Source organism: Rhinatrema bivittatum, chromosome 7 (genome assembly GCF_901001135.1).
Source record: "Rhinatrema bivittatum chromosome 7, aRhiBiv1.1, whole genome shotgun sequence".
NCBI classification, from domain to species: Eukaryota; Metazoa; Chordata; class Amphibia; order Gymnophiona; family Rhinatrematidae; genus Rhinatrema; species Rhinatrema bivittatum.
Window position 1 is genome coordinate 278,575,132 of NC_042621.1, and position 20,105 is coordinate 278,595,236.

Consider the following 20,105-nt stretch of genomic DNA (forward strand, 5'->3'; position numbering starts at 1 on the left):
ATTCTCTAAGTGAACTTAATAGCAGGTAATGGACTTCTCCTCCAAGAACTTATCCAATCCTTTTTTAAACACAGCTATACTAACTGCACGAACCACATTCTCTGGCAACAAATTCCAGAGTTTAATTGTGCGTTGAGTAAAAAAGAACTTTCTCCGATTAGTTTTAAATGTGCCCCATGCTAACTTCATGGAGTGTCCCCTAGTCTTTCTACTATCCGAAAGAGTAAATAACCGATTCACATCTACCCGTTCTAGACCTCTCATGATTTTAAACACCTCTATCATATCCCCCCTCAGTCATCTCTTCTCCAAGCTGAAAAGTCCTAACCTCTTTAGTCTTTCCTCATAGGGGAGTTGTTCCATTCCCCTTATCATTTTGGTAGCCCTTCTCTGTACCTTCTCCATCGCAATTATATCTTTTTTGAGATGCGGCGACCAGAATTGTACACAGTATTCAAGGTGTGGTCTCACCATGGAGCGATACAGAGGCATTATGACATTTTCCGTTTTATTCATCATTCCTTTTCTAATAATTCCCAACATTCTGTTTGCTTTTTTGACTGCCGCAGCACACTGAACCGACGATTTCAATGTGTTATCCACTATGACACCTAGATCTCTTTCTTGGGTTGTAGCACCTAATATGGAACCCAACATCGTGTAATTATAGCATGGGTTATTTTTCCCTATATGCATCACCTTGCACTTATCCACATTAAATTTCATCTGCCATTTGGATGCCCAATTTTCCAGTCTCACAAGGTCTTCCTGCAATTTATCACAATCTGCTTGTGATTTAACTACTCTGAACAATTTTGTGTCATCTGCAAATTTGATTATCTCACTCGTCGTATTTCTTTCCAGATCATTTATAAATATATTGAACAGTAAGGGTCCCAATACAGATCCCTGAGGCACTCCACTGTCCACTCCCTTCCACTGAGAAAATTGCCCATTTAATCCTACTCTCTGTTTCCTGTCTTTTAGCCAGTTTGCAATCCACGAAAGGACATCGCCACCTATCCCATGACTTTTTACTTTTCCTAGAAGCCTCTCATGAGGAACTTTGTCAAACGCCTTCTGAAAATCCAAGTATACTATATCTACCGGTTCACCTTTATCCACATGTTTATTAACTCCTTCAAAAAAAGTGAAGCAGATTTGTGAGGCAAGACTTGCCCTGGGTAAAGCCATGCTGACTTTGTTCCATTAAACCATGTCTTTCTATATGTTCTGTGATTTTGATGTTTAGAACACTTTCCACTATTTTTCCTGGCACTGAAGTCAGGCTAACCGGTCTGTAGTTTCCCGGATCGCCCCTGGAGCCCTTTTTAAATATTGGGGTTACATTTGCTATCCTCCAGTCTTCAGGTACAATGGATGATTTTAATGATAAGTTACAAATTTTTACTAATAGGTCTGAAATTTCATTTTTTAGTTCCTTCAGAACTCTGGGGTGTATACCATCCGGTCCAGGTGATTTACTACTCTTCAGTTTGTCAATCAGGCCTACCACATCTCTGCTTGATAACACGTGGATTGATGCAACAAGAATCCAGGTTCCCTGGCCCATTCCTCAACCAGGTTGAGCAGAAGCTGGACTGCTTCTTGGGCAACAGCCCTTCTTTAGCTGATTTCCCTCTGTCGAGCAACTTACCCTTGCCATCTTCCTGGGGACGTTAGTGAGGAGGATGTGCCATATGATTCCTGGGGCAATGATTCATTGGAGTCCTCTTCCGAGGGCTCTGGCGACTTGCCTTCTCTGCCGGATGAGAGGCGTCGCTCTCCCCCAGAAGACCTCTCCTTTGCAGGCTTTGTCAGGGCTGGCAGAAGCCATTCCTTTCCAGTTCCTTATAGAGGAGAACGTCCGCCACAAAATGCTGCAGGTTCTCCAGTTTGTGAATGTCCCAAAGGAGGTAGTAGCCATCCCAAGCCACAAAATTCTCTTGGAACTTCTATATAGGATGTGGGAGCATTCGGGGTCTGTCCTATTGGTTAACCGGAAGACACATAACCTTTATCTGGTCCAACAGGCCCTTGGCTTTCAAAAATGCCAGCTCCTCCACTAGTCTGAGGTTGTGGAGTCTGCCCTCAAAAAAGCCAAGAGATCTCATACTTGTTCCTCCGCCCCTCCAGGCTATGAACATAGGGCCCTGGACGCTCTTAGCAGGAGGGTTTTTCAAGGGGCAATGCTTATTGCCCGTATCGCCAGTTGTACATGGCTCAGTACAACAGGAACTTGTGGAAACAAGTTCAGGAGCTGGTGGAGCACCTGCCTCAACAGCAGGATGCGCTGGAGGCAGTAGTACAGAAAGGCCTCGAGACCAGGAAACATGAGGTAAGGTCCACTTACGATGTCTTCGAGATGGTGGCCAGGGTATCGGCTGCGAGCATTAGCGCCCGATGCATGGCCTGGCTTCAGGCCTTCGACCTCTGGCCCACCATGAATGTCCAGGATAACCTGGCAGACCTGCCCTGCACCGGAGAAAATCTCTTCGGGGGACAAGGTCAGAAATGCGTTGGCTCAGCTCAAGGACCATCACGAGACCTTGCATCAGCTCTTGGCCAGCACATCAAACCTACCATCCTCCATGTGCAGGTCCTTGCGTCAAGGACCTTGCAAGTCCTTCTACCACCAGAGGAGATACTATCCTCTGGCTTCCCACACTAGGGCACCACGCACTGCAACCAGGGGCTGGCCTCATCAACAGCATGCCCCCAGGCCCCCAACCCACACCACAGCCCAGTTCCAGCTGCGGGTCCTTGGGCACCCTGATCCCTCTCCTTCACAAAGGAGATTGGCTCTGATCTCTCGATCTTAAGGAAACTTATGCCCATATAGCGATATTCTTTCCTCACAGGAAGTATTTCCGCTTCATGGTGGGCCAAAGACATTTCCAATACTGGGTGCTGCCATTCGGCCTTGCCTCAGCCCCACAGATCTTTACAAAATGCTTGCAGTGGTAGGGGCACACTTACATCGCAGTGGGGTGCACGTGTTCCCCTGCCTGGACAACTGGCTCATCAGGAGCACCATGCAGGAGGGCGCTCCGCTCCTTTCACTTGACAGCCAAGGTACTACAGTCACTGGGGTTTGTGATCAATCTCTGAGCCCATCCAAGCAGCTAGCATTTATTGAAGCTCTGCTGGACATGACTCTAGCCAGAGCGCTCCTCCCCCAGGACTGCGCCCAGACGCTGGCGTCACTAGCACACTCCATCCAGCATCATCGGACAGTCTCTGCCCAGGTACTGCTCCACTTGCTCGGCAACATGGCAGCATCAGTTCATGTCACTCCACTTGCCCAGCTAGCCATGTGGGTAGCACAGTACACACTCCACTCTCAGTGGCTCCAAGCCAGCCAGGACTTCTCGGCACCAGTGCAAGTTACATCGCCGCTCCGAGACTCCCTCTCTCTTGTGGTGGGAGAGTCTGACAGACTTGGAGAGGGGCCTTCCCTTCCATGCGCCATATCCTTAAGTGGTACTGACCACTGATCCCTCCACCTTGTGCTGCGGAGCACATGTAGGCAGTCTCTGCACTCAAGGCATGTGGTTGGAGCAGGAAGCGAGTTGTCACACAAACTTCCTGGAGCTGCAAGCGATCCGATATGCCCTCTCGGCGTTCCAGGATCACATGGCCCACAAAGTGGTTTTGATCCAGACTGTCAACCAAGTCGCGATGTGGTACATAAACAAATAGGGAGGCACAGGCTCCTTTCTGCTTTGCCAGAAGGCGGTACAGATTTGGGCTTCGGCCCTATCCAAAAACATGCTCTTGCGAGCTGTTTACCTTGCAGGGACAGAGGACTTGGTGGCGGACCGCCTGAGTCAAGCATTCCACCCACACGAGTGGTCACATAATTCGACAGTTGCGGGGGTTCCGGATGTGGATCTCTTTGCTTCCCCTCAGAATTTCAAGGTGATCCACTTCTGCTCCCTGTACAGGGAAGATAGGGAACCAACCTCGGATGCCTTTGCCCAGTTTTGGGGCAAGGGCCTACTGTACGCGTATCCTCCACTCCCACTGGTGAGGAAGACTCTCGTGAAGCTTCAGCAGAACAGTGGCACCATGATCCTGGTTGCTCCATTATTTGCCGCAATACGTCTGGTTCCCGATCCTGCGTGACCTATCAATCCAGGAGCCCATACACCTGGGTGCCTCCCCCGACTGAATCATGCAGGACCAGGGCAGATTGGGCTACCCGAACTCCAGGTGCTTGCCCTCACATCTTGGATGTAGAAAGGGGTAGTCTTACAGTTCCTCGACCTCTCTGATAATGTTTTGCAGGTACTGGTGGCTTCCTGAAAGCCTTCCACCAGGCAATCTTACCGGTTGACATGGAGAAGGTTCTCAGTCTGGTGTGATTTGAAGGGCCTAGACCCTTTCTCGTGTCACGCTCCGCAACTGCTGGATTATGTGATTTCTCTCGGAGTCTGAGCTACAGACCACCTCAATCCAAGTCCACCTGACTGCTATCAGCGCGTATCACCAGGGGATTAGTGGTGCACCTATTTCAGTGCAGCCTTTTGTGGGCCGCTTCATGAGAGGCTTATTGCATCTTAAGCACCCTCTGTATCCTCCTGTTGTCCTGGGACCTCAACGTAGTACTAGCACGGTTCATGCAGCCTCCTATCAAACTTATACACTCCTGCGAGCTTAAACATCTCACCTGGAAAGTCATTTTCCTGGTTGCAGTCACTGCTGCTCGCAGGGTCAGTGAGCTTCAGGCGTTAGTGACGTATTTGCCCTATCTGAAATTCTTTCATGTTGGGTGGTTCTACGCATTCACCTTAAGTTCCTTCTTAAGGTGGTGACTGATTCCATCTCAATCAGTCCATTGTTTTACCCACCTTCTTTCCGAGGCTCCATTCCCACCAGGCTGAATGGGCTCTACACAGCCTGGACTGCAAGTGTGCTCGTGCCTTTTATCTTGAGCGCATAGCGGCCCACAGGCAGTCCACACAACTCTTTGTCTCCTTTGATAAAAACAGACTTAGCGTTCTGGTGGGCAAGCACATCCTGTCTGGCTGGTTAGCGGACTGTATATCTTTCTGCTATGAGCAGGCGGGCCTTCCATTTGGAGGCCACGTGAAGGCCCACTCAGTAAGGGCCATGGCAGCATTGGTGATGCACTTTCGTGCATTCCCATCGCTGAAATCTGCAAGGCGGCGATGTGGAGCTCCCTGCATATGTTCGCCACCCATTACTGTTTGGACAAAGATGGTCAACATGACAGTAGCTTTGGCCAGTCTGCCCTTCGTAATCTGTTCCAAGCATAAGAACCCAACTCTCCCTACCCTAGTGCCCAGTATCTGGTTCATGCTGCCTCCCGTTGTCACCTCCAGCACTTCTGTTGTGCCCGTTGGCATGTGGTTAAGTGCTGTTGGTCCTGTTATTGCCAGGGGCAGCCTGTAGCTTGGTATTCACTCATCTGTGAGGACTACCATCCTGCTTGTCCTAGGAGATAGCAGAGTTGCTTACCTGTAACAGGTGTTCTCCTAGGACAGCAGGGATGTTAGTCCTCAGGAAACCCGCTCGACACCCCGCAGAGTTGGGTTCTCCGTCAATTTGTTGTTTTATTTTTTGCTACGATACGAGACTGAAGAGGGGCCCCGCATGGCCGCGCGGATAGTGGCATACTGGGCATGCTCAGTGTTTCCATGCTGGGCTCCATCTGATGATGTCACCCATCTGTGAGGACTACCATCTTGCTGTCCTAGGAGAATACCTATTACAGGTAAGCAACTCTGTTTCATCCCTCTTGAGCTCCAAGTTTCCCAGTGCAGGACATACCTTCGCTATCAAAGCTGTTGCACATACCTTGTTTCTGTTTTCCTTCTCTCTTCTCTGATGTTTCTCTGTGTAACATGGATTGATTTTAATAAAAGTGATACTGAAACTGTACCTGTGGAAGAGCTTGCTAAATATTACTTGTCCAATTGCATGATTGTACTAGCCACAGTCTGCAGAATTAATTGTACTCCAGTTTCATTGACCTGTCAAGCTGTATAATTAACATATTTATAGAATGCTTGCTTTTGCACACTCACATAGTAGTTTTAGATCTACCATATGGCAACACTGACATGTTCAAAGTATTTTATAGACCTGTTAAATAAATGTATTCCTTGTCTTATATATAAAAGTAATCATCACTTTTACTGAAAGATTTTTATCACATTAAAATTTCTTTCTAAAAAGACATAGCTACCTGCTGATGAAGAGTGAGGTTTCTAACTTTACTTTGTGTATCTGGATCATGTATCTGGTGGTAGTATCCATTAGTATGTATTGTGTGCTGGAGGATATGATGAGTAAATATTTATTATAAATGGCACATGTATTCTTTAAGGGGCTTGTTCATGTCCTCCACTTAGAGCAGTGTTTCCCAACCAGTGTGCCTTTAGACCTGAAAAGATGTGCTATGGAAAAGTCACCACTACCTAATGTTCAGGTCCAGGCCAGCACCTGGACTCTGCTCTCAGTAGCTCGCAGCAACAAGAGACACCAGCACTGGCTTTTAAAAGTGCAGGAGCTCTTTTCTGAGCACATATGTATTCATGCATGCTTCTCCTTCCTATCTACCATAAGAGCCCTGGAGTGTATCAGTTAAGGGGCAGCATGCAAGGTGTTGATAGCCATGTCTGAAAAGGATCATTCCCTGTACATACCCAGATCAGTCCAGACTCCTGGTTTTTGCCTCCCTTCCAGCAGATGGAGACAGTTTTGCTGAAAGTACCATATAACCTGGTGTGCCACCTGCAGTCCCTCAGTATTTCTCCAGCAGGTGGTCGAGGTACAAAACCAGCAGTCTTGGAAATTAGTTTCAAAAAATAAATAAATAAGAGAGAGGGAAAAAGAAAAGGAGAGAGGATTTCCTCCCTGAAGTTTGGCAGGTCCTGGTGGGGACTATTCCTTCTGGTGCTGAGATGAATGAACAAACCTTTTCCGTCAGAAAAAAATCAGCAGAACCAGAGGTCACGAGCTGAGACTCCAAGGAGGAAGACTAAGAGCCAATGTCAGGAAGTATTTCTTCACGGAGAGAGTGGTGGATGCCTGGAATGCCCTTCCGGAGGAAGTGGTGAAGTCCAAAACTGTGAAGCACTTTAAAGGGGCGTGGGATAAACACTGTGGATCCATCAGGTCTACAGGACGCGTATAAAGAGCAGGCAGCAAAACACTGCACGGAGCGGCAGTAGCCACAGAGGCATTCACGGAGCGGGATGCCAGTGGTTGGTGTTCCACCTTCACGGAGCGGAAGGATGGAGGGCTGCCATCTCCCAATTAAAAAAAGAAAAAAAACAAACACAAAAAAAAAAACAGGGATGGGTTCATGGGCTATAGGTATTACCATTTATTAGGCTTATTCAATTACCAATTATTAGGCTTTTCAATATCTGATAGTTAATGTGACTTTCAAGGTATACTTCACTTTCAATGCATATCCAGCATAGCTCCCTGCTTCAACGGCAGGGGAGAAGAAAAACTAATACTTCACGCATATCTCTGCTTCAACGGCAGAGAGCTATGCTGCCGCTTACCCAACTAATCAAACTTAACATTTCACTTGGAAGCAGCTCCATCACTGCTCTCTACATTAATAGTGGGGGTGAAAGGGAAATAGAACCTAAGGTTACTAAGAGCCAAGAGAAACAGATAAGTATGAGAAAAAAGAAGTGTGAAGCTTGCTGGGCAGACTGGATGGACCGATTGGTCGTCTTCTGCCGTCATTTCTATGTTTCTATGTTTCTATGTCCTGCTTTGTGCAACACCCACACTGCACACACCACCACTGCCTCTTATGAATTCTTCCAGCCTCAGTTTTGTCACTAGGCTGAGAGAGATAAGAGAGTTTGCACTGATGTGGCTCACTGAGAGTGTTAGGAGCAGCACAGGCAGAGCTCTGGCAGCCACATGCAGCAATCAAGGTAACTAACCAACAGGGTCATTTATCAAAACGTGTTATGACGTTAACGCACACGATAACGATTATTGCATGGCACGAATGCAAATTATTTCGCGCTCGGTATTGCATCGGCATGTATATTAACCACACCCACTTAAATCTAGAGCTGCCAGAATCTCTTGCCATACACATGCATGCCTGGATTTTGATTTTAGATGTAATTCTTTACAAACACAAACTCAAAGCAAGTTTATATTCAGATACAGTAGGACTTCAAATCCTTGTTTGTTCCTGGGGCAGTGGCGGGTGAAGTGACTAGCCCAAGGTCATGAGGAGCATCAGTGGGAGAAGTGAGATGAGTTTTCCTGTTTCTCAGCCTGCTGCTCTAACCAATAAGCCACAGCTCCACATCAGTTCAGTTCAAAGTCACGGGAATGCTGCTTCATTGTGTCTCCGCCCTATTCAGAAGCTGGTGTGCCACATTACATTTTTGTTAATATAGGTTTATGTTGAGCTTGAAAAGGTTGGGAAACACTGCTTTTGAGGAGAGATTCATCTATGAAAAACATTCTCAATAAATGAGTTTGATAGATAAAATGTTTTTTTGTTAATTTTATCAATTTCTATATCTCATACTATTGAAAGAGCCAATTTGTATAATTTATGCTCTGTGTTATTTTCTAGAGATGTAAACGGTTTAATGCTTTATTCTAATGTGTGTTTTTTTTCCTGTTGCTTGATGTCTTTATTTTTGAGTCCCTGGTGGCCGGGTCTTTTATGGCTGTTGGTTTGGAACTTGATGCACTGCATTGATCAAACAAATCTTTCATGGAAATTGGAATATCACTTGGTGATTTGGCATCTCTCTCTTCTGTGGGTGCTTCTACTTTTTAGCCATTTGTTCTTGGATGCACAAGTTTTAACAGAAAGTGTGTTCATTACAGATTAGGAAACAAACAGAAAAATAGCAACTTTATATTTCCATATGATGAGAAATAGTTTACATTAGGAGACTACAGGCAGGACTTAAAAATCATGACTTTGTGGAGAGGTCATCGACAGTTATGGTAGAATGACGTTTAGCAAAAGCATACATTGTTTGAAAATATAACAGATAAAAGCATTGTTTTAAAAGTCGCCTTGGGGCTCTTTCAGGGTAGGTAAAATGAAAATTTGAAAGTCATTGACATTCGTTTACAGCTGTTGTGCAACAGCAAATTAGGCATGCTGCTGAGGCCGTCACATTAATTTGCATACTTTTGCTGCTGCACCACTGCTATAACTAGATGTTAGCCATTCTGGTATATGATGTGTCAGAGCCCTGAAACCTTTGAAATTTGAAAAAGGTTCAAGCTTAAAGGAAATGCAAGGCAGAACTAAATAGGTAGGGACAAGTAAGACACAAGTTCAGTCACACAAATGTCATGCCCATGCTTACTGCCAAATTGGCATCCATTTTCCAGAGCTTTCTTTAAAGACAAAAGCCTTTTACTGAATATGCTCAGTAATTGCTACATTGCAGCAGCCTTGCGGCTCCCCTCATTTCCTTTGTCTTTCCCCAGACCTGTAGTGGCCAAAACCTTAATAAAGTTCAAGAGAGATCAAGAAACCATGATCCTTATAGCTTCCTCTTGGCTTAGACAAATTAGGTTTCCATGCTAGAATTTGTCCTCAGGAAACCAGTTATTGGCATCTTCCTGGGTTTTGATCACAAAGAACCAAGGAGCATTTATCCCAACATCCAGTCTTTAGTCCTCACACTTTTCTCCAGTAAGGTTTCTCAAATCTTTCAAGCTTCTAGAAAGTAATGATTTTAAAAGGAGGTGGTTTTCCATCTGGTGCAAGAGCAGAGATCTAGATCCCTTGTCTTTCCCCACATAAATGGCTAATTACTTCCTATATCTTTCAGAGTCTGGCCTAAAAAACCTGTCTGGGTTCATCTCAGCACATAGAAGCCAAATTTTCAAAATGATAGGGATGCTAAACCCAATTAAAAATACCCTTCTCTAGATATAGTAAAGGAATTTGCTCATTATCACAATTATGTAGAAGGAAATCCTGTTTCTGTTTAGCCTGTAGTTGTCATGTTCATGCAAGGTGTGCTTCATTTCAAGCCTTTCATGGTATTATGAGACCAATTTGGGTCAATATGTTTCTTTCCCAGCTGATAAAAGCTCCTTTTGAACATCTCAAGTTCTGTAAGTTAAAGTAACTGGCCTGGAAGGCTGTTTTTTTTGGTGGCAGTCACTTCAGCTCACAGAGTCTGTGAGTTATAGGCCCTAGTGACTTATCCACCTTATACTAGATTTCATGGTAATGTTGTAGTGCTTTGCATGTATCCTAAGTTCCTGCCGAAGGTGATGTCAGATGTCTACCTTAATAAGTCACTTGTCCTGCCCTTCATTTCTTGGATTGTAGGAGAGCTGTCTAATTCTACCTGGTGCAAACTCAAGCTCATAGAAAGTCCACCCAGCATTTTTTGACCTAGTAAATCTGGGAGTGTAGTGAGAAAGCACACCATTTTGGATCAGGTTGCAGATTATATCTCCTTCTCTTACGCTTAATCAAACCTGACTTTAGAAAGGCATGTGAATGCCTATAATGTTTGGATGATGGTGCTGTCAGTCAGTCGAGGAGATTTGCAAGGCTGCCTTGTGGAGTTCTATCTACTCTTTAATATTCTATTAGTGTCTGGACATGGCCTCTTGGCAGGACAACAGGTTAGACTATTTGTTCCCCACAGTGTTTTTGAGGAGTAAAGATTTTGGTAATTTCCCAGAAATATTTCTATTCTTGTGGGGTGATACAAGTTTTTTCATTCCCCCCCCCCCCCCCGGCTGTTGAAGCAGCCCTTAAGGAGGCCCATTGTTTGACTCTATGAACTGCATGTCTTCATAGAAAGTGAAGTTGCTTACTTGTAACGGGTGTTCTCTGAAGACAATAATTCACCAGTCATATGGACCCTTCCACTTCTCCCTTGACATTGTTCTTCCCCTAATCAAAGCTAATACATAAAACTGATGGGAGATACTGCACATATTTATTTATTTATTTATTTAAGACTTATTTTCCACATCTCCAAAATTTTGTTCAGAGTGGATTGCAGTGTTAAAAACATACATCACATACATACATAAACAAATAGTAATTTAAATTAACATACAGTGAAAGGCTTTTACCTTTTCTGGAAATTTCTGAAAGATTGCTATGCACCAAACAGCCATCAGTCATGTGTTCCATTTGTATGACTGATGGATTGTTTTTCTCAGAGAACACTTGTTACAGGTAAAACAGATTTGCTTTATCATTTTAGAAATGTTCCTTTTTTTCCATTTCACCAACCCTAACTGCCCTTTTAAAAGAGGAATCTGGTACATCACAGTAAATTTTAGACTATTATTGACAAACACTTCTACAGAGTCCAACTTAGTATATAGTTATAGGCACTTAGATCCAGGATAGAAGGGACTTGTGTGCTGGAAGAGGTCAATTCAAGCAATCAGAGTGACTACTAATGTCTTTCCTTGGATAACACCACTGTGTGCCTAGAAATATGCAGAGTTCATAGTGATGATTTCAACGAGAGATATGAAAACTTGTGCACTAAGCAACAGTTCATCCAAAATGTTTGATTTAAAAAAAAAAAAAACAAAAAAAAAAAACATTGGCAAACTACATATTCACATTTTTTTTTTCAGAACAGTCTTTGTTCAAATATCTTAAACACTTTCTAGATGAATAAAGATGCTTTCTAAAGGAGCATGTGCTTTCCCTTAAAACTACTGCAAACATTTCTTGAAAAAGATCAGACTATTTTCTGTGTTTACATGCAAGATGCGGAAGTACCATGATGGTGTATACATTCAAGCCTAGGATATAAGAAATGGATACAATGTGGAAGTTCTGCATGAATTGATTTGAGTTAATTTGAACCTCTAGTTCCTCATTTTTTCATTTCACTGGTGCATACCTGCCCATGACTTTTATTAAAGATAGGTATGTTCTTTTGATACACATTAGGACGTTTACATATAATTTAAAAGCAGCCTTTCTGAGGGATATATGATGGGGGAATGTTGACAGTCTAGAGCAGTTATAGGATAATAGTTTGGAAAAGGGTATAAGTTCCTTATCACACAATACTAAGCATATTTTGGTGTGCCAAAAAGACAACGGAAAAATTGATGCTTATCAATCCAAGGTAGTATTGGCTGTAAATAGATAAGATAATGTGTGCCACTAATGAATACTGATAGGATTTTCCAATGTTAATAGAGACCAACTTAGTACAGAATCAAAATACTGTTTTGTTATTGTTTTTTGCATATTAGGGTTAGGGAATTTTTCCCCTATCAAAATGTTTTTGGCAAATATTTCCAGTTCTATTTAACTTTCATTAGACGTTTATCCAAGACAGATTTTATTTTAGCCTTTTTTCTAGACATCTTTGATGTTCTTTTCAACCACTTCAGAGTTCTGTACAGGGCAGGAAGCACCTAAAACACCAGCTGAACTGTTTCAGAGGTTAGCCACAGTTAAATATTCCCATGTGAACTGTGTTTTTTTTCCAGACAGCCCAATTTTCCAAACCAGTCCACATGAAACTTGGCAAGTACCCAAACACCAAGAAGATCCCATGTTACTGATGCAATTAATAGCAGTAGTTATTTCCTTAATTAAGTATAATTGATTAATAGCCATTAATGGACTTCTCCTCCAAGAACCTATCCAAACCTTTTTTGAACCCAGCTACACTAACTGCACTAACCACATCCTCTGGCATCAAATTCCAGAGCTTAATTGTGCATTGAGTGAGAGAGAATTTTCTCTGATTAGTCTTAAATGTGCTACTTGCTAACTTCATGGAATGCTCCCTAATCCTCATATTATCTGAAAGTGTAAATAACCGATTCATATCTACTCGTTCAAGACCTCTCATGATCATAAAGACCTCTATCATATCCCCCCTCAGCCGTAACCTCTTCAGCCTTTCCTCATAGGGGAGCTGTTCCATCCCCTTTATGAAAAGCTCATGGCAAATTAAACCTCCGGTGCACAAGCCACCTGTGCCATGGGATCTGAATGTTGTTCTATCTCAATTAATAAAGCCATCCTTTGAGTCGTTATTTGGCTTCTCTTAAGTTTTTAACATGGAAATTAGCATTTCTTGTAGTAATAACATCAGCCAGAAGAGTCAGTGAACTTCAGGCATTAGTTCATTATTCACAGTTTTTCCACAGTAGGGGGTAGTTCTCTGTACTCACCTGAAGTACCTGTCAAAAGTTGCATCAGCTTTCCATATTAATGATGTCATCATATTACCTACCTTCTTTTCGAGGCTACATACACATGAAGGTGAGAAAGCTCTTCATATCCTTTTCATATAACTTTTAGGAAAAAACTTAAGACTTGGTTATTCAAGCAAGCTTTTCCGGACACAACCCAATGACACAACCCAATGACTCCTAAAACACCATGCCTTTTGTATATAACATTTAATTTGTATACAACATTTAATTTGTATATTGTTTAACCATTTCTATTCTTTCCTCTCTTCTTCCTTCTCCAAGTTCGGCTACCCCTGTTAAATGTAACTGTACCTTCGGTCACCACAGTTCTAGTTTTTTATGTATTTATTGCACTCCCGTTCTATGTAAACCAGCAAGATATGTTTTCATGATTGCCGGTATATAAAAACTCTAAATAAATAAAAATAAAATATCCTAGACTTCAAACAGCTTTAGCCTACTACAAAAGGATAACTCTTCTGTATCGTTTCACTTTGCAGCTGGGCATAGCAGTCACCAAACGTGCATTGTCTAACTGGATAGCAGACTGCATCCTACCCTGTTACACATTACCAGGCCTACAACTTACAGACTCCATCAAAGCTCATTAAGTTAGAGCTATAGCTCATTCATAGCTCATCTGCAAGCAGTACCTCTCAAAGATATTTGCAAAGCTGAAACTTAGTCATCGGTACATATCTTTGCATCCCATTAATGTTTGAACTACCTTTCAAGGAATGACAGTAAATTCAGACAAGCAGTTTTCAAAGCCTGTTCTACCCAATAGTCTACTCTCCTTGGTGGGATCTGGATTGCTGATTTCAGTAAATGCTCCACTGCAACCCACAGCTTGGGACTCCAACATGTCATGGCTAATTCCGCCCTGTTTATCGACGGAAAAAGCAAGTTTGCTTACCGTAAATAGTGCTGTCCATAGATAGGATGAATTAGCCATGCTAAATACCCACCCTTCCCTGGAGAGTCACCTATCTAGCTATATTTATTTCTAAAACTGACTGAGGAGGCGCACGATGCAACGTGCACTCTAATAGCTAGGAGGGACGAGTCCGTTCAGTGCCACTGGATGACGTCACCCACATGTCTTGGCTAATTCATCCTACTATCTATGGAAACACAGTTTACAATAAGCAAACTTGCTTTCACAACTTTATCCAGCCAGTTGGCCAAAAATGCTTCTAGGGGTGGTAACACAAACAGATGCAGCTCTTGAAGTACCACCATGCTTTTCCCAAGACATCTTCATTGTAAAATTGCCAGTATAAGAGAGATACAAAAAAGAAGTCTCTTAAAATGTAATAAAGGGAAAGTCCCCACCTGGAGACTTTTCAACCAGCATTATATTCTCAGTCATCATCTTGAACTGCAGGGTCATTATTGATTTTATCCAAAAATAGCTTGGCTTCTAGTGGCATATTTAAAAATAACTTCTCTTTGATGAATACCCCTGCGTTCTGCTGAGTATTGCAATTTGAAATATATTTTCAGTTCAAATATCTTAGAGCAATAAAATGAAAATTCTCTCTTTTGCTTACCCACTTTCATCAAATAGTCTTGAAAATGGAGTATCTTTGTGGCTTCTTAGCCGAGTTAACTACCTCTGCAAATGGTTTGTAAAATTGCTGATTTATGGGCAAAATTTAAAATTTTTGTTTTGATTCTGGGCGTCCACTTGCTGTCTTCTAGACCCTGACCTCGAAGAAGGCCCAAACTTGCATCAAGTTTCAATGCATCACCTAACCACATTTCCAAATGACCCCCGCCCCCAAGTTCATTGTAGGCCACTGACTCAGATATATCTATAAAGTGCAGGTTATTCCTGCGAGACTCATTTTTAGGATCTTTGATTTTATCCTCTTTCTTTGTTTAGATGCCTCTGTTGCTGTAGTTCGTGATTCATCTACAACTTTGGAAACACTTTTCTCCAAATCTGTTACTTTGCTGATGACCTTAGGGGGAAAAAGTATTTCTTGCAGTTTTTCATAGATCACCTTGAATTTCTTGTTTAGGGCGCTCTCAACCACCATAATAAACTCTGTAGCCACTAGATCACCAGCTGGGGGTCCCTGAACCATAATAACTTGACTCTCCACCATCTTTGAGTTGACCAATCCCAGCTTGTCCTTATCTTCTTTAAAGTTTTTGTAGTCCATATTTAGAAGAAACAGTCCCCAATGTTTCCCTTGAAGATGCAGATAACTTTATTGGCATGACAGTTTTACATGTGTTGCCAACATAATAAACAGAAGATTCTCTAACACTGCAAGTTCACGTAGAGGTAAAGGTAAATCGGATTTTAAACAAATACGGTAGGTGGGGATTAAGGCAACTCTAGAGCAGAAGAAAAATATCTTTCTCTTACTTATCATCACTTGACCTCTACGTTTTTTAATTGTATGACATTTAGTAGGTGTTGCTTAAATAAAAGTTGGGGCATTTGGCACACATCTCACTATCTTACTGTTGTAGATCTAGGTGTTAGCAAGTAAATAGGAGCTTCAGCTTTAGTATTGTGCTGGTTCTGGCTCTTGCATGTAAACGTAGAAAAAGAAATTAAGATCACTGGCCCTAGAATCACATCACATTTGCATGGAAAGGAAAATTCTTATAAATCTTCCTAACTGCTTTCAAATAACAGATGCGCATAGCATGCACTGGCTTTCCATGCTTTTCTCCCAGTTAATGTCCATGCTTTCACATGAATGCATGTTGGAGGTGGCTGTCTAGTAGTTACTGCTTGATCTACAGCTGACATGTTCACGACAAATTCTTGCTGTGGAGAAAGTGTTATTTCCCCCACCTTCTGCATGCTTATATACTGTAGGTTATAAATGACGTGGAGAAAGCACCAAAAGAGCTGAGAAAAGAGCTCATGAAACGCAGGAAAGAGGAGCTTGCACAAACCCAGCATGCTCAGGTAACAGTAGCAGCTTTGTGCCACTAAAAATGAAACATACACACAGCTTAATCATTTTGCATTTGCTTGCGTGATGAAAATATTTAGGTATGTCAGCTAATTCTTGATATTGCTTTTAACCTACAAATTGATCTCAAGATTGCTTAGTCTGGTGATTAAATGGTATCTTGTTGAAAATGTAACGTGAAGTTGTCATATCCATGTTCAGGTAATGTATATTTTACAAAAAATGTTTTGATGTAAAAATTAAAATGTTTTAGTTGGTAAATATAACTTTTTAAAAGAAATGTTAATTCTGATTGTATAAGTAAAATGCATCAGTTTAGTGAATGGTAAGTGTAACAGAAATTGGAGAACAAATACTTCCAAACTGTTATAAGGTGGCATGTAGCCCAGTCTAACAAGCCATTATTTATCTGATGAGGCCTTTTAGATTACAAAACCGTTGAAACAAGTCTACTTACTTCCACCTGTTCCTGTGGGCTTTGTCGTTGTCATTTTCCTACAGATTGAGTTCCCCTTTGGTTTTGGAAAGTAAGGCAAATGGGACAAATGTTCCACCCAGAAATGCATTTGAGAATAATAAAAATTTTCAGGGTTATATAGCACTCTTAACGCTTTCTGCGGAAGGAGAGTGAAATGGGGATTCGAGTTTACCTTGCATTCTTGGGGGGATATTTCATGATAGGCATCTATGAAGAAATTCATCCCTCCATGTCACAGGCTCCGTCAGGCTGGTGTAGGAGGAGCTGTGTGACAATTCATTCTTTTTTCCAAAGGCTTTTTCTGGGTATTTCATAGATCTCTATTTAACTTTACTTCTAAAAGCAAAAGGAAATCCAAATAGGGAGTGAGAGTATTTTTTTTCTAGGCCAGGGGTTCTTTACTCTGGTTCTCAAGGGCCACAAGCAGGTATGATTGTTAGGCTTTCCACAATGAATAATCATCAGATATATTTGCATAAATTTGGTCTAAGAACAAAGCTAATTTGCAGTGTTTGGTTACCCTGAAAGTCAAATTTGTTTGCAACCCCTGAAAAATTGAGAATCCCTGCTCTAAAATCACTGTTGCTTGTTTTTAACTGAATCAAACCAAAGAGGTAGCTTCTCTCTCAGAATATCATGGACATAACAAAGACAGGAGAAGGAGCAGTGTTAAGATTTATAAATTTTAGTTTTGAAAGATGGACTTTATATCATTTCTGACCTAGGAAGTCCCTTTCATTCTAATCTGCAGGGTATTGCTCAGGTTATGATTCAGTCATTTCATTTGTCTTCGTATACACTGTTCAACGCACAGATGCAGGATGTAAGTCAATTCACAGAGGAACTTTTTTTGCTTGCGTTTGGTGGGTTTTTCCCTTCTTTTAATGGCCCACATGTGTCTTTACATTAAGTACTCCTACTATTTATAACTTCTATTGTGCTGTTTGATGTATGCAGCGCTGTACAAAAACATAGAAGAATCCATCCCTACTTGCTGGAGCTTACAGTTTAATTAAGAGAAACACAGAGGGTAAAAGAGACTTTGGGAATTTATTAAGAAAATAGTCTGTAAGGTTGTAAAGGGGATAGCTCAGGATTAAGATTTAAAAGCATCCTTAAAAAGATGGGGTTTTAAATTGGATTTGAATAAGGCAAGAGAAGGGAGTATGACGCACCAAATTAGGAAGACTGTTCAAGCATGTTGTATATCCAGGTGGAAAGCACAGAGAAGGAAATTGCTCATTGAGGAGAAGGGTGTAGACAGGAGTGACTTGCCTAATGAGTGAAGATCATATGGAGGGGTGAATGGAGCGATGAGAGGTAGTGAGGAGCGGCAGAATGAAGGCTTTTGTGGGTAAGAGGAGTTTGAGCTGTATGTGGAAATGGATAGGGAACCAATGTAGTGATTTGAGAAGAGGGATTATATGTGTATGGCAACTTTGGCTAGAGATAATTTGTGTAGCTGAATTTTGGAAGAGATGGTTCACTGGGAGATCAGTGAGGAGCAGATTGCAGTAGTCTAAGCAGGTAATGAGTGAATAAGAGATCTGGTAGAATGTTCAAAAAGGGAGGGATGGGATGGATTTCAGTAGTGATATAGAGAAAGATATGACACACTTAGCAATGTTTTGGATGCGTGTAGAGGAGAGAGCAGTCAGATAGCCCCTAAGGTTATGGGCTGAGGAGGACTTGGAGGATTACAGTCTTAACCACAGAAATAAAGAATGGAAGAGGGAAAGTGGACTTGGTGGGGGTGGGGTATAAGGAGCTCCATTTTAGCCATACTGAGTTTAAGGTGGTAGTGGGACATCCAGACAGCAATGTCAGACAAGCAGGCTGAGATTTGGGACAAGATTTGTGATGAAATGTCTGGTATAGAAAGGTAAATCTGGGACTCAGCAGCATAAAAATGGTATTGAACTGCATGAGAATTAGTATAGTGAGAAAAGAGAAGAGGGCCCGGGACAGAGCCCTAAGGCACACCAGTTGAAAGGGGATGACAATAGAGGAGGATCCACCAGAGGACACACTTAAAAGTGTGATAGGAGAGGTAGGAAGGGAATCCAAGATAGGACAGAATCCTGAAATGCAAGTGAAGACAGACTATTAAGTAGTAGGTGGTGATCAACAGAGTGTAAAAAGTAGTGGATAGGTTTAAGGAGGATAAGGATTAAGTAAAGGCCTTTATGGCTAAAACCAAACAGGTCATTGGAGACTTTGCCAAGGGCTTTTTCTACAGTATATAGAGGGAGAAAACCAGATTGGAATGGATCAAGAATGGCTTGAGATGAAAGAATGTCAAGACAGCAGTGATGCACAGCATATTCAAGTAGTTTTGAAGCAAAAGGGAGGAGGGCGATGGTATGATAGCAGGGCAGGTAGATTCTGTGAGGGTTTTTTGAGGAGTGGTGTGATGTTTGAAGGCAGCTGTAGCAGTGGAAAATAATAGATTGAAGATATGACATATGGAAGATGACTGCAGGGGAAATAGATCTGAGTAGCTGAGTGGGAATGGAATCAGAGGAACAAGTAGTGAGTTTAGAGGAGGAGAAAAGCTGGGTAGTTTCCTATACCTTGATTTCAGAAAAGGAGATAATGGCAAGGGCAAGGGTGGGAGACGGAGATATAGAGGTGATCTTGTTGAGAACTTGACTAATTTTATGAACCTTGTCATGGAAATAGTCAGCCATAGTCTGGACAGAGAGTAAAGGAGGGGTGGGAGGTGAAGAAAGTTTGAGAAGGGAATTGTGTGGTGAGGGTTGGATGCAAGAGAGTGTCAGATGGACATAGTAGTCTTGCTTGGCAAGTGCAATAGCCAACTGGAAGGAAGTCAGCATGAATTTGAAGTGTATGAAGTCAGCATGGGCATGGGATTTTATCCAGAGGCATTCTGCAGAGCTGGTACAGGAATGTAAGGAACAAGGAATGTAAGGAACAAATGTTAGAGGTGAGCCAAAGCTGGGGTTTGATGCACCTTACAGGATGGGTGAAGCAAAGGGGCAAGAGTGTCTAAAGCAGAGGAAATTTATGGTATTAGAAGAAACTGACTCAGAAAGCCTGGAGATTCCTGAAGGTATTTAGTGGTAACTGGACGAGGCTGTGGAGGAGGGTGATTTAATGTGAAAGTTATCGGACTATGGTCTGAGAGGAGAACTGATGTGGAGATGCCTGAGAGAGAGCAGTTGGAAGAAAGAACTGGGTCAAGACAGTGGCCATGCTTGTGCGTGGGACAGTAGAGCAGAGTTAAAGATGAAATAAGGAGGTTAGCATAACAGTAGAGAGGGGTCATCAGCTTGGAGGTTAAAGACCCCAGGAATAAGGGAAGGGGAAGATGGTTCAAGAAAGAAGGAAAGCCAGGAATTAGTAGATGTGCAGGAGGAGGGAGATTTATCTGGGAGCCAGTAAATGACAGCTACCTGAGAGGTAGTGAGGTGAATAGGCAGAATGAGTGGGTCTCCAAAGGAAGAAAGAGTGAGATTGATGTGGAC

General features: G+C 42.4%; 1 protein-coding gene across 2 annotated transcripts in view; it reads left to right on the top strand.

The window, feature by feature from the left end:
- SLK (STE20 like kinase) overlaps window positions 1-20,105 on the top strand; it is a 194,639-nt gene that overhangs the window by 128,335 nt on the left and 46,199 nt on the right. The window contains exon 13 of one of the 2 annotated variants that reach the window (XM_029610310.1): window positions 16,040-16,132. The exons of the other annotated variant lie outside the window; for it this stretch is intronic. Coding sequence (XP_029466170.1) covers window positions 16,040-16,132 — 93 coding nt within the window. The remainder of the gene's footprint in view (window positions 1-16,039; window positions 16,133-20,105) is intronic. 2 annotated transcript variants of the gene reach the window in all.